This window comes from Eleginops maclovinus, chromosome 5 (assembly GCF_036324505.1).
Source record: "Eleginops maclovinus isolate JMC-PN-2008 ecotype Puerto Natales chromosome 5, JC_Emac_rtc_rv5, whole genome shotgun sequence".
In the NCBI taxonomy this organism is placed as follows: domain Eukaryota; kingdom Metazoa; phylum Chordata; class Actinopteri; order Perciformes; family Eleginopidae; genus Eleginops; species Eleginops maclovinus.
The window spans coordinates 22,992,061-23,006,703 of record NC_086353.1 but is presented as its reverse complement, the minus strand read 5'-3'; the positions used below and the strand labels follow the sequence as shown (position 1 = coordinate 23,006,703).

The window sequence follows — 14,643 nt, the reverse complement described above, 5'->3', positions numbered from 1 at the left end:
CAGCCGTTTTGCCTCGCAACTCTCCTCTCCCTCAGCCCTCCCTCGCTCCCTCTGTCCTCCAATCTGTAGGCAGAAGGAAGGCAGAATGAGCACGACACTGACGAATAGGGCGCCTGCAAGCATGCTGCTGTGTGTGTGTGTGTGTGTTTGTGTGCGCACACAGCCGTGTGTGTGAGAGCGAGGAAAGAGAGAGAGACGTTTGCAGCAAAGTGGAGGGAGGCCCCGGTCAGCAGCATGCGCATGGCAGATGTCCTGACAACCAAAACAAAGCCGTTTGTGTGTGGAGTGGAGGTCAGCAAAGAACCAGAAGAAGACGCAACCTCATCCACCGTCTCCTTCCTTCACACGTACACACGATTGTATTTTTAGAACAGATTGTTATTCATGTTTGCTTGGTTTGATCTATATATAAACATCTTTTCAATTTTTTTGCAAGGGGACAAGGAGGCAGGGAAGATGGGGAGGAGGAGTCTGTGGATAGAGGGAACAAAGCAGGAAGAAAGGAAATATTAAAGAAGGAGAAAGAGGTAAACACAGAGAGAAAAAAGTCACAGTCTGGACAAAGACGTCCATCCACCCCCACACTGGGTCCATGGCTGGGGGGAGAACAGCTGTTGGGCTACTGGGCGAATTGTGAGATGGTCAAGGGGAGTGCTACTTCACCAATCCCCAGGGGGAGGGAGGAAGGGAGGCTTCAATGGGATCCATGCCATTTTCATTCACCCTCCCTTCTTCCCCCTTCTGCACTAGTAATGACATTACTGCTGAATAGAGGAACAGCTGGATTGAGTGCACAGATGCATGAGCATATAAACACTATTCCTGTATACTGCATGCACTGTTGGGTGTTTACAGGTTTCAGAATCAGATGGGATGTGTGTTGTTGGAGCTGCAGGGTTGGTTCTCATTGTTGGCTTGTGGAGGATGGTGGTTTTGTTAACAGTACGCCCTCTTGTGAAATATGATGAAACACCATTGTCAACAACAGCTTCCTGATGATATACAGATTGTGAGACTTTACTTAAGAAGAACTTAAGAACTCTACTGGGGTGAATTTTGAGGTACCCACACTTTACATTTCTCAGTTTATGCTACTTTATACCTCCACCATACTACAATTTGGAGGCCAATAATATTATTTTAACCCCACTACATGTATTTGATAACTTAAGTTACTTTGCACATTCAAGCACTTAAAGAGGCCTTATTATGCTGTTGGGGTTTTCCCTCACTGTAAGGACTTATATAGTTTTTTTGTGTGTGTAAACGGTATGCAAAGGATAAAATCCCAGTGTCTCTCCTATATATTCCCGCCCCTCCCCCCTGCCTGAAATGCCTCGATTTGACTTCTTTGTTACCTTCCGTAACATAATGACATCAATATGTAACACGTGCAATTCTATTGGCTAGCCCTTCAAAGCGGGGGGGACTTCTCTAAGTGGTTGACCATCTTATAAATGCTGATGTTTTGTTATAGTTAAAGATACCCAGCAGTGTATGACTCAAATAAAGTTAGCTTTATCTTTACCAGCTGCAACACCAAATTATACATTAATTTTAAAAATCCCTATCCAGTGAACTACTATTCTAAAATGTGTCATTCTGCAAAATTATCACTTTTACTTAAGTACTCCTGCTTACACTTCTGTCCTTCTTGAATTAGATTGTAATTTATTTTACCACTGTAGGGAAATACTATGTTAAATACATTTTACTATATTGCTATTGCTTGAAAAGGCTTTTTCATCACACATAGAAATCAATTCCTTAATGTTTACCAAGGAGTGACTGACTAAGCTGGGCGCAAGAGAAATGCAAATGTTGGCCTTGTTTTTCTTTTCTTATTTAAATTATTTTGGTTGTCCCAACCTTTTTTTGTTTTGCATAAATCATAGCTTTGCCATATTGCAAATACAGCAGCATTGTAGGTGTATCTCGAATAACAAGGTTAGAGGCTAGAAATGTGCCTCAAGGCCTAACAAATTACACAACATATACAGTGGGGCAAAAAAGTATTTAGTCAGCCACCAATTGTGCAAGTTCTCCCATTTAAAAAGATGAGAGAGGCCTGTAATTTTTATCATAGGTATACCTCAACTATGAGAGACAGAATGAGAAAAAAAAATCACATTGTCTGATTTTTAAAGAATTAATTGGTAAATTCCTCTGTAAAATAAGTATTTGGTCACCTACAAACAAGCAAGATTTCTGGCTCTCACAGACCTGTAACTTCTTCTTTAAGAGGCTCCTCTGTCCTCTTCTCGTTACCTGTATTAATGGCACCTTTTTGAACTCGTTATCAGTATAAAAGACACCTGTCCACAACCTCAAACAGTCATACTCCAAACTCCACTATGGCCAAGACCAAAGAGCTGTCAAAGGAGACCAGAGACAAAATTGTAGACCTGCACCAGGCTGGGAAAACTGAATCTGCAATAGGTAAGCAGCTTGGTGTGAAGAAATCAACTGTGGGAGCATTTATTAGAAACTGGAAGACATACAAGACCACTGCTAATCTCCCTCGATCTGGGGCTCCACGCAAGATCTCACCCCGTGGGGTCAAAATGATCACAAGAACGGTGAGCAAAAATCCCAGAACCACACGGGGGGACCTAGTGAATGACCTGCAGAGAGCTGGGACCAAAGTAACAGAGGCTACCATCAGTAACACACTACGCCGCCAGGGACTTGACCAGACGTGTCCCCCTGCTTAAGCCTGTACATGTCCAGGCCCGTCTGAAGTTTGCTAGAGGGCATTTGGATGATCCAGAAGAGGATTGGGAGAATGTCATATGGTCAGATGAAACCAAAATAGAACTTTTTGGTAAAAACTCAACTCGTCGTGTTTGGAGGAGAAAGAATGCAGAGTTGCATCCAAAGAACACCATACCTACTGTGAAGCATGGGGGTGGAAACATCATGCTTTGGGGCTGTTTTTCTGCAAAGGGACCAGGACGACTGATCCGTGTAAAGGAAAGAATGAATGGGGCCATGTATCGTGAGATTTTGAGTGAAAACCTCCTTCCATCAGCAAGGGCACTGAAGATGAAGCGTGGCTGGGTCTTTCAGCATGACAATGATCCCAAACACACCGCCAGGGCAACGAAGGAGTGACTTCGTAAGAAGCATTTCAAGGTCCTGGAGTGGCCTAGCCAGTCTCCAGATCTCAACCCCATAGAAAATCTTTGGAGGGAGTTGAAAGTCCGTGTTTCCCAGCGACAGCCCCAAAACATCACTGCTTTAGAGGAGATCTGCATGGAGGAATGGGCCAAAATACCAGCAACAGTGTGTGAAAACCTTGTGAAGACTTACAGAAAACGTTTGACCTCTGTCATTGCCAACAAAGGGTATATAACAAAGTATTGAGATGAACTTTTGTTATTGACCAAATACTTATTTTCCACAATAATTTGAAAATAAATTCTTTAAAAATCCTACAATGTGATTTCCTGGATTTATTTTTCTCATTCTGTCTCTCATAGTTGAGGTATACCTATGATGAAAATTACAGGCCTCTCTCATCTTTTTGAATGGGAGAACTTGCACAATTGGTGGCTGACTAAATACTTTTTTGCCCCACTATAAGTGTTCCGATTAAAGTTGTTACTTTTGAAAGCCCAGGCTGATTCTAGTGATTCAGTTCAGTTGTAGTGATTATTACATTTAAATAACTCTGTAGCTTTTGCTTGGGTGGCCTCAAGTGGCAGTTTCTTGGTAACAGAAAATGATAAACTGTAGTATTGTGTTGTGTTCACAGCAAAAGCAACATTATTTTGAGTGTTGATATAGCATCTACAATGTTAGCATACCCCTGATCTACCAAAACTCCATACAGAATACTACAATTGTTCAAGTTAGTTGATCAGACACATTGTTTTTCTTTTTAATTGATGAGATTATTTCAGTCTTGTAAAAATAAACACAAATGATTCATGGTCAAACTGCAAACTCATTTAGTAATGTTGGTTAAACAGAAATATCATGCTAGCTAGCTTTAGCTACCATATGCTACTAGACTTCCCGGACAAAGCAAGTCTGTAGCAGCGAAACATGTGAGTGTATTGCATTTACAAGAGAGTGTTTTATTGGTAATGAATTCAACTTTTTATTTATAGGAGACAAATTGTGTTATTACTCCTTCACAAGGAGCAGCAGGGACTTGACGTCCACACAACATTTTTCTTTTCCCTGGAGATATTTATGGTGGCTTGCACTTGAGAGCAACACAAACATTAACCAGTGTTGTCAATCAACAAAACTCTCCAGGGTGCTGTTATAATGTTTTGCTACCAGCCTGACACAGCAGTTCTGCAGCTTACACTTGACAGAATTCAGCTTTTTGCCAAGCCCTGTCCCACAGAGAGCAAGACCACATTGTTTTACAGTAATTCATCACTTGTAGCTAAAAGATATTTGATAAAAGGGGAAAAAACTCAAAAAACAGGTGGGCGGTTTTACACCAAGAACTAGACATATTTTAAGTTAAATGAAATGTATGTGAACAAGAAATATGTTGACATTTGCATTAAATGAGTGCCATCAGTCACAATATATCTTGCAATGCATTTGTACATTCTAAAGCACTTTGACAAATTACTAAAACTAGCTAATAGAAACAAAAATAATTCTGAAAGTCTGACAGCTTTGAAAGTCATATAGGAGCCAATGCAAGCTTGTGTTTCAGACCTTACTGTAGTACACTGCCCATTCCTTTTTTTCCACTTCATGGGTGTGTCCATTTACAAGTCCATTGGCAGCTCCCTTGGCGTTCCCATTCTGATTGCCATTGCTTTCACCCCCCATTTGCTCCTTTCTCAGAGCCAGAGGTGGCTTACAGGTGTGCCAGTTCCATAAAACCTTATTCATGTCATCCTGCGCCCTGATACCCAGAAGCTTATCTTCGTCACTCCTCTTATCCTCCTCTTCGTTGTCACTGTCATCCTTGCCGGAGCGATGGTGGTGGAGGCTTTGCATCTCCCCGCTGATGTTCTCAAAGTACTGGTGAATGCAAACCTTGGCGAAACTCTTTGCGTGCTCCTTGCAGGTGTCATCGAACATCTTGCGCTCAATGTCAATGTAATGGGACCAGTACTTGGTCTTGAGGAAGGCGGCTTGAGTAAAGCATGGACGAATAGCTCGGATCAGGAAGGCCGATAAGGTCATCATAAGCAGAAACATCCATCCACATGCCTGCAAAAAAATAGATACTATTAAATGTATTTGTGTGGCAAAAAATTACCCCAATTCTCCTTAATGATAATTAAGTATATGAAAGTAGATTTAAGTAGATTAGTGTTTGTGTTCCTGCAGATACTGAAGTGAAAGTGTCCTACATGTGACCAAAAAAGCATCTTACTGAGCTTCCGGACAGTTCCATAGCTCATTAACAGAATCTGTATATCAATAGACTTTTCAGAGACATCTTACTTTTAAGCCTGTATAATATGGCCTGCGGCTGATCAAAGACTTATAGAACAGAGTGGGTGTTTTTGGATGGATTGAAATAGGTCCCAGTTCCATGAATAATAAATTTAGAGGCTTATCTATCCCTCTAATAAGCGAAGAGGAAAGCTTCAGTGAGCTCAAAGTGCAAGGCTAGAGTCTGGTGCAGATTTGGGTTACAGTTTTTGAGGAATGTAGCAGAGAAAATTTGTCATCATATGCTGTAATCAAGTTTAAAAAAAAATGATTGCTAAAAGTCTCCCAACATTTAGAGACACTTACTGTAAATCGACTGATTAATACAAATATTTACTTAATTTTGTTCTATAAATCTTTACATTATTAGTTTTATTTACACCTGTACCTTTCATAGACATGAATCTACATAAAATAGCACAATTGAAATATTGTTTAATCACTATTATTTTTCAAAGGCGAGGGTAGCTATAGCCCTGAAGAGAAAGCAAGACAAAAATATGGTGGTCCATGTTCAAAGAAATCTAACAAACAGTGATTGGTGTCAATCATTTTTTTTTGTCAGGACCATTTTTTGCTATGCTTCTTCTAAAAATGAATCAAGGGGGGAGTTTTAATTTCTACAGTGCACGAAAGAATGATATGCAATTCCTCTTGTGGCCTAAATGTGTATTACAACCACAATTAAAACCATGATCATGGCACAAGAAATCTGCCACACTCCTGCCCTGCTGACAACAGATGCAGCTTCATAAAGTGTTCTTGTTTCTATTTAGCAAATGCATTCTAGCTATGTTTTCTTGGTTAGCTAGCTAGCTTTGCTGAACCCCCATTTCCCAAAAACATACTAGCAGTAACTTTTGTTCAACAATTTTGGTGCTTTGGACAGAAATAGGGTTGACATTCAGCAAAGGAATGCGGGTCGAATTTCCACCCAGGTTGCTGTTAAGGACCTTAGCACCGGGTCACCACACAGATACTTCTAATCATCACATTTTGGCCTCCTAGCTACTCAAACATGCTATTTAAGTGAAGTTTGGTCTTTTCTAAGTGTCTAATCTGTCTCTGTCAAAAGCATGCCAAGTTATACCCCCAGTTTAACATCATTCACAAAAAAGTGTAGAAAATAAAATAATCTTGGTACCTGTGATATACACTTGATGTATCGCGAGGCCGCCACCCGTATTTCCTGGTGCTCAAATAGGTCTTTACACGGAATCCTGGCCAGGAGTTTGAGCTTCTCTGTTTCTGTTAACCCCCTCATGATGCTGTAATTCCCAAACTTTTCAATGTCCAAGTTGATGCTGAAAGCACAGAGGAAGCTTTTCCCATCCATGAGGGTGACGGAGACCCACACTGCAGGTGCTATCAAGGACCTCTGTGTGATGGAGCAAAACATGTAGCGAAGGATCGTTGGATCCTTGTGCCGTTTCCCAGTCGGTCTTTTCCATTCCTCCGCAAGCACTGACACGTTATTGTTCAACACAAAGCCTAACAGAAAGAACCATATGGATGGGATAATGAGCAGTCCGATCCCATAGTTGTAGTTGTATTCTGGCATACAGGGGCAGCTGAACTCGAAGGCCGAGTACATCTGGGCACTGGCAAGTGCCATGATACCGCAGATCCCATTCATAAAAGATTCCTGGTTGGATTGGAGGAACTGGAACATCATACGAAACTTATCCATTTTCGGAGATGTGGTTGATCTTTAGTTCAGATGGAACTGAATCTGTAAAAGAACATGCAGGAAGTTGGAACGCAATGAGTGTAAAAAAAGGCAGCACATCATGCTGATTCTCTTGGCGCTATGATTCACATAACTCACTTAAGATAATATGTTCTATTTAAAGACTTTTCCTGTTGAAGTAAGAGTTAGAAAGTTCATATTCAGGGATTGAAGATTAGAGTAAAATGCTGGGACATTGTTCTGGAGTCAGAGTTATTTTCACACTTTTACTTATTATTGCTGTGTTCTTAAAAACTTGTCTGGTCTGAAGTAATTTTAACCTATAGGACTATAATTTAAATACAGTATTATTATTATATGATGGATTACCTATTCTATTAGCAAAATGGTTCCAGAATATACTTATAATGCACTGACTTTTCTTCCTGACGAGATTTGATGAAGACTTAAGTGTAATCAGTTTGATAGAGTATTATAAGAAAATAGATATTTATTTATATGTCACTGCCTGATTAAATATAGATTTAACTAAATAAAAAACAAAAACAAAGTCAGGCATCCCAATGATATTGATCAAAAAGACATTTACACTTACCCTTTTTATTTAGAGTCGATAAAATAAATCATACACTGAAATAGTCCATGGTAGATAAACTGCAGTTTTACTTCGACACAGTAGCTCGGGACCGACTGAAATGTTCTCCTGGAACTCTCTGTGGTGATGTTCAAAGCCGACCACATCACCTGTCATCATGCTCCTCCCCGCACAGGTGTTGAAGTCGATGTAACAAAAGATTGTCCTTCAACTGCACAGTTTCTTTAACAGAACAGAGTGACAGAGTCATAAACACACTTCTGAGTCAAAACTTTTGCAATTCACATATTTTTGTCCTGTCTTAGTATTCATAGTGTTTATGGAAGTTCCCCAAACCTTGGGGATGCAGTGTGCAGCCAGAACAATCCAGACATGCAAAATCCATCTCCAAACATTCAAATACCCGAGGCTTTGTCTGGAAAATGTGGTTGTTGCTTAAAAGGTGAAGGTTGAATCTGTTTCTACTTATCTAATCAGAGGCAGAGGACAATAGGTTATATCATGGAAAATATGATAATTATTCAATCTCATAGGGATTTTTTTTCTCACAAAGTCCTTTGAACTCAACTGCACCCACTGGGGGAGGCAGCTCTGGATAAACCAGTTAGAAGTCATCAACAATATAAAAGGCCGGGGCTTACCTCCTATTCATAGCTTGTACACAATTTCATCAATAGTGCATGGCCTAATGCTTGGTCCTTTAAAACCTGATTAAATTTATTGTGAAAGTTTATGATTCTTTAATGACTCAGGCTTTTATGACTATTCGGTTAAACTTACAGGAAGTCTGTGCTATCTGTTTTCTTCTGTGTGATGCACAGGGAAATGTCACAGCAGAGGGTGTGCAGGAAATAAGTCACGAAACACGACCTGCAACGACATCTAAAAAAAGAGAAGAGATCACTGAGGCTCTTGCTTCCTCTTTTGTACCTATCTGCACGTAACCGGAGCGTTGCAAACCTGACATAATTCATCATTTCTTTTGGTGCGTATTCTTTATCTTTACTCTATTGTTAAGTGCAGTTATGAAATGTGTGTGTGATATAAAATGTAGTTACAGAAATAAGTAAAATGGTGTTATCAGGCCATCCAGGAAGTGGCTTCTTTGTTGTTGCTTTGCATCATCATGAAAGTTTGCCTGCTGGCACAATTCACATAAAGTGTTTTTTTAACGGAATTGCAGGGACTTCTATTGATTTAAAATAAAAATCCCTTACCTTAGCATGTGAAAGATGTAGGTGTAGATCTAGGGCTATTCTAAATCTATGCATTCATTGATTGCTGTATGAAATGTCAGAAAAATTGTGATCCCATATCCATCCTGAAAGTCCAAGAAGATGTCTTTAATTGACTTGTCCTGTCAGTCCTTAACAGAACAAGATGTTCAGTTTAAAAGAAAAGTATGGATGTTTAAAAAGAGGGTTGTATGAGGTATTTATTTATTTTAAAGTTGGTCACAAAAAAAGGAGGGAAAACCTAAAAAAGATTAACTTTGAATTGAACTCACTTTGAAGTCCTGACGGTTTCTCTAAACTGGGGGTGTGGGGGCATGTACTTTAGGCAACACTGACTATGAATATGTATCTCATGCAACCACATTTTAAACGATCCAAACTCTCTCTTCAATATGACATTAAACAGAAACACAGAAAATACTGTATGTTAGAGGCTGAAACAGCCAAAAACATTGATTAGTCGACTAGTCTCTGCAGATCTATCATTTTTCAAACCACTGAAATTCTTTTGGACAATTTTTAATGGTGTTTGACTCATTCACAGATGATGCAAGATATTCTGCTGCGAGTGTTTGTGGTGGCTCTGGGTCTCCTAACATATCCAAGGGAGGACCCCGGGGTTGAGGAATTGGACGATTTCACCACAGTGGGCATGCAGAAGCATGAAGAGAGGCTGCTGAGAGAAGAAGAGAAAATGGCCCCTGCCAACGAAGAAATTATGCATACTGACAATGGAGATCCTCCTGATGGCTTTTACCCTGATCAATATGTTACTGAAAAAATAACTGATTTAGAAGATGTGACTGTCACCAAACAAGAATCAGAGGAAGACGTTGCTGACCACAACGTCAATTTTACAGAAATTCAACCACAAAATCCCCAAAGTGAACCTGAAACAGTTCTGAAAACTTCCCAAATTGCCCAGGATCTTAGTGGAAATGTACAGTTTGATGAGAAAAGTACAGAAGACACCCAGACTGATAGCTCTTTTCCAGATCCAGGAAGCCCACAAGGACCACAGGAAAAACCTGAAGTGATTGGTTCGAATGAACAAGAATCCCCTTCATCACCCCTTCACACTGTGACATCAGAAAAGAAAAGTTCAGAGAAGGACATAGCTGACTGGGAGCGGGATTACCTCTGGTACTTATGGAATGCACTCTCTCTAATTTCCATGATCCGCTTCTTTAGGAAATACCTCGGGAAAAATTCCCAAATGAAACAGGAAGAAACCAAGGCCTTATCTGTGACCTGCACTTCTGCTGAAGTGCTGCTACCAGACAGCGCCACTCTGCAACAATTTCATTCTAAATGTATTCAAGTCTCATCTGATAAGTGGAAGGAGTTTTTGGAGGGGTTTGCAAGTGATCTATTGGAGGCCATGAGGGCCGTCTGTGATATAAATGGTGGTATGGTGATTGAAGACATTCAGATAGTTGACATGTGCAATATCATTGTCCCTTTTACCCCTCCAGATCCTTATAGTTTCAAGTGTCTGCTCAATCAGGCAAGTGACCAGCTCCCAGATATGCAAGCATGTGGTCAAATCAAACTAGTGGAAAATAATACCATACAACATGGCTGCCCCTGCCAGTCTCCTAATTCAGAGGACATGGTGTGCTTACTGCATTGTGAGACTGAGAAAGTAAAGACGAAAAAGATTGATGGCCTTCTCTGCGTGAAGAACTCCCCCTTTCTGTCAAAATTGAAAGTTACAACATGGTTTCAGAGCACCATCAAACAAGCATGGGAACAGATTTCTCACAAGTATGAGTTTGAGTTGAACATTCGCTACATCAGTGCTCCAGGTGCTCTGGTTGTTCGATTTAGATCGGGAAAGACGGTTAGCTTCAGAATGAATCCCGTCGTTAAAATCCACACTGATGCTCATTTCTTCATTAATCCAAACTCCAATGGCTTTGATACTTTCTGGGCGCTCTCCTTGACCATCTATGAGGATCGTTTCTTGGAGCACATCTCTAAACGTCTGCCTGTAAACTCATGCCACAGACAAACTCTTGAAATTGCACATTTCCTTCATAAGAGACAGACCGCAATTTCAGGAAATAGTTCTCTCAGGAATATCCATTTTAAAACTGCACTAATGCATCTCGTTTTTACCAAAGACCCATCAGAGTGGAAACCCAACTTTTTGACTTGTAGGCTACAAGACTTATTAGCCTTCATGGAGAGAAGCCTCAAGAAAAAGCAGCTGCAACACATTCTCATTGGGAACCCTTTAAGGCAGAGGGTTATTGAACTTCCAGCTGAATTTACCCAGGCAAAGACAGTGAATCTCTTCCATCCCCTTGTGGCACACAACTGCATCTACAGAAATGCTGTGGTTCATTTTCAGGAAATGCTTAGAAATGCACACATGCTGATTAATGATTATGTCAAGTGTATTGAGGGTACCAATTGTGCCACTTAAAGAAATAATTTCACTCAATTGTGAAATTAAGTCTGGTTTAAATATTTTCCCTTATAAAGCAATGAATGAGTACTGTCACAACTTCAAGAATAGAACAGAAACATCTAGTAGAGAAGCCATTTAAAAAAAAATGTTTTAATTCTGACCATTTTCACATCACATTTATTTTTTTAATAGTCTTGGTCCCAGTGCATCAAGTAGTCTTTGTGCGCTGCCATGCTGGGGTCCTCAAAACTGAAAGTGTCAGCATCCAAGAACTTCATACTGGGATGAAGCTCCGCCTTTCCATCTCTCTTGTCCAGGTCCACCTTCCAGAGTGAGTGGAGATCATAGTCCTAGTAGCTGAAAAACAAGATTACAAAACTCAACATTTTAGGGACAATTAGTCAGTTCACATGTTAAGTTTTTCTCATTGCCCCTAAGGATTTGGCCTCTTACTGCCTGTAAAGGTCATAAAGTGATGCTTCAGTTGCATAAATTCATAGGGCCAGGTTGGCATGATTTCCTTATTCAACACAAAATGTCTGAACTTACCCTTAGGAGTTGCAGAGGAGCAGGTTGTTTCACAGCAGGTGCACACAGAAGCATCCCCATACAGCTCCTTCCACCTAAGCCGTAAAAAGAAATTAAGAGAAAAAAAAAAAATTATGAAAAAAAAAGAATCAGGTCTCGAAATGCTAGCTTGAAAACAAGTGTAAGCAGAATAATAAAATTAGCTGAAAAGCACAATGCACATTTGATCCTTTAAAGACTTAGAAAGCAAGCTGGCTCCACCTGTGGAGGGATTTACCTCACCACAGTCAACTCACTTCTTGGTAGCTGAATCATAGTTGCAAGCCTTTGACTTGGCAGTTGGAGTCACAGCCCCCATGGAGATATCACAGTGCATGTAGAGTTGCTGAAAGATATTAAGCCTTCAGAGTTAATTCACACTTTCCGTTTAGAGAATTAGAGCTGTGTAGTAGTTGATATTGACAGTACCTGTGATTTAGATGAAGTAGAAACCTTGTCCTTGAAAATCAAGGCACTGATGCTGAATTTCTGAGAGATCTTTGAGGTACCGGTGATAAACTTTGACAGCAACGACACCTTGCTATCAATCATGCAGCTGCAAATAAAGAGTAAAGGCATGTTTTATGTATAACAAAGAACACACAAGATGCCCATTTTTGTCAAAAATAATCCAAATCTCACCCATGGTTGTCAATGACTGTATATTTCGGTGTCGAGGTAGAGTCTTGGGAGGCAGTCATGAAGCACTTGTTGATGTACATCCTCATCTCTCCAGTGGATGCCGCCTTCTCGAGTTTCTTGGCCACAAAGTACATTGGCTGGCCCAAGACGAAGGATTTGCCAGCAGCGACTTCAGCGCCAGATTCTGTGGAAAAGAGACATCAAACTAAAGCTTTAGAGTCATTCAAATTAAGCAATGCAGTTTCACATATGCCATTTTGTATGAAAATGCATGCTGCTTTTGCGCAGTGATACATTCCAGAGAACACTTTCAGTGCATGCTATAGTATTGTGTATATACATTTTTTTTTTTTTAATGGAACCTGCAAAAATCTTGCTATGCTGGCATAAAAAAAATAAATAGAGTTGAGATATCAAGTTTCTCCTGCTACTTTGCATTTGTAGTGTCCTTTTCCATTTAGGAATTAAAGGGGCAAGATCTCAAATTAAGCTTAAAGCTGCCAATAAAGTCATTTGTCACACAAGCTTTGACCCAATTATTTTGTTTTCCCCTCATGGTAGTTTTAGACAATGTGCATTATAAGAACTCTAATATACTTGCTCATTTGTGCCACCACATTGGTTTATTCTGCACTAAGATTTTAAGCAGTCTTAGGAACCATGCAACATTAGGAGGATCTTGTAATATATCTAAAGTTTCTCCCCAGATCTATTCAAGGTTCATATTGAGACTTGGATAAACACTTAGCAAGAAAACAAGTATATTTCTGTTTAAAAGAAACATACCATCTTGAGGAGTAAGGGTGAAGCTGCTCTTTGGTGTGAGTTTTTTTAAAACACTGCCTCCCTTCAGTTCCGGGTAGAAGCCGACTTTATAGGAGTGAAACAACCTGGAACAGCCAAAAGAACATTAAGACAAGGTAGGGAACAGCAATTGCCTTACAGCTTAGCATTTGCTGTATTGAAATCAGCAATTTAGAAAAAAAAAAACAAGTGATTAAATATCTTACCTGGGAAATTTACACTGCACAGGAATGGTAAATTGCATTTCTCGTAAAACTACAGTGGTTGGCTGATAGTTGATCACATTGTTAATCGCCCGGTAATCTGCATTATTCTGGAACAGACAAAGATTTGTGTTGGTTGCAGTTTGCCACTGCAGTTAAAAATTAAAAGAAAAAAACACAAAAACTTCTTTACCAACCTCTGTCTTGAATCCACATTTATCTGTCAGTAGGTACAGGAAGTAGTAATGCAGTCTGGTCCCTTGGTTGACAGGACAGGTGCCTAGTTTAAGGGATTTCCATGCCTGTGTGTACTTAAAGATCTCTTTCCTTACTCTGACATACATTCTGTCAACATGGCACAAAATTTCTATCATCTGTGGCCTGGCTGTTGTTCCGGATGCAATAGTAGTGGTGGCAGTCTTAAGTAGCATGTCTGTGATCGAGGATGGTAGGGGTCTGGCACCCTTTTCTGGTTTGAATGCACTTGTCTGGTCTTCGGAGGAAGATACAACCAGATACTCAGGAACTCGCCTTGGTGCAAGTTTTGTAGATACACCATTTGCTGCCCTCAGGAATGTCGGTGCAAGGTCCTCACTCTTTTCTTCACTTATTACTTTCTCCATTCTCACCCACTCTCGAACAGGGTTTCGCAGAAGCGGGCCATAGCGAGCTCTTTCTCTGGACTGATAACAGTAGGCAGAACAAAACACCACTAACAAAATCACAGCATGCATAGGCGCCATTTTCACTCAAGAAAGTGCCTATCACTGATACCGACAAGACTGGATACTTTGGTAGTGTATCAGCTGGCTTTTATACTCTGTAATCAGTCAAGAGAACTCCACACAGCTGCTGCAAATGCTAATCAAGAACAGCCAATGACAGGTGACCAACAATTATCACTCTTGTGCTCTGTAATTGTCATACACCTGTGCAGGTTTGTGATTGTATTTTAATTTGAAATGTCCTTATCAATTCCAATACAATAGCATTAGCTGGAGATTAAAATAGAATTATTTAAATCAAACAAGTTACTCAATAAAGGTTAACTTGTCCCCCTTCATGTTTAGGGA

At 40.1% G+C, this 14,643-nt stretch overlaps 3 protein-coding genes across 4 annotated transcripts; 1 reads left to right on the top strand and 2 right to left on the bottom strand.

The window, feature by feature from the left end:
• Positions 1–4,080: 4,080 nt before the first annotated feature.
• Positions 4,081–8,493, bottom strand: LOC134864351 (calcium homeostasis modulator protein 1). 2 transcript variants are annotated; one of them, XM_063883259.1, is made up of 5 exons: positions 8,345–8,493; positions 8,040–8,118; positions 7,704–7,925; positions 6,563–7,150; positions 4,081–5,190 (listed from the first exon to the last, which is right to left on the bottom strand). In XM_063883259.1, the coding sequence occupies exons 4-5, from the start codon at positions 7,106–7,108 to the stop codon at positions 4,681–4,683; spliced, it is 1,056 nt and encodes a 351-aa protein (XP_063739329.1). In that variant the 5' UTR covers positions 7,109–7,150; positions 7,704–7,925; positions 8,040–8,118; positions 8,345–8,493; the 3' UTR covers positions 4,081–4,680. The 2 variants fall into 2 exon arrangements, with proteins under 2 accessions (XP_063739329.1, XP_063739328.1); XM_063883258.1 differs by having other exon boundaries at positions 8,040–8,172; positions 8,345–8,439.
• Positions 8,391–13,087, top strand: LOC134864349 (inositol 1,4,5-trisphosphate receptor-interacting protein). Its single transcript, XM_063883255.1, has 2 exons — positions 8,391–8,688; positions 9,483–13,087. The coding sequence occupies exon 2, from the start codon at positions 9,483–9,485 to the stop codon at positions 11,367–11,369; it is 1,887 nt and encodes a 628-aa protein (XP_063739325.1). The 5' UTR covers positions 8,391–8,688; the 3' UTR covers positions 11,370–13,087.
• Positions 11,489–14,366, bottom strand: zp3c (zona pellucida glycoprotein 3c). The gene is made up of 8 exons (XM_063883257.1): positions 13,768–14,366; positions 13,574–13,680; positions 13,350–13,453; positions 12,564–12,747; positions 12,351–12,477; positions 12,179–12,267; positions 11,904–11,977; positions 11,489–11,711 (listed from the first exon to the last, which is right to left on the bottom strand). Exons 1-8 carry the CDS (start codon positions 14,311–14,313, stop codon positions 11,629–11,631), a joined length of 1,314 nt encoding a protein of 437 aa, XP_063739327.1. The 5' UTR covers positions 14,314–14,366; the 3' UTR covers positions 11,489–11,628.
• Between the last annotated feature and the right edge of the window lie 277 nt (positions 14,367–14,643).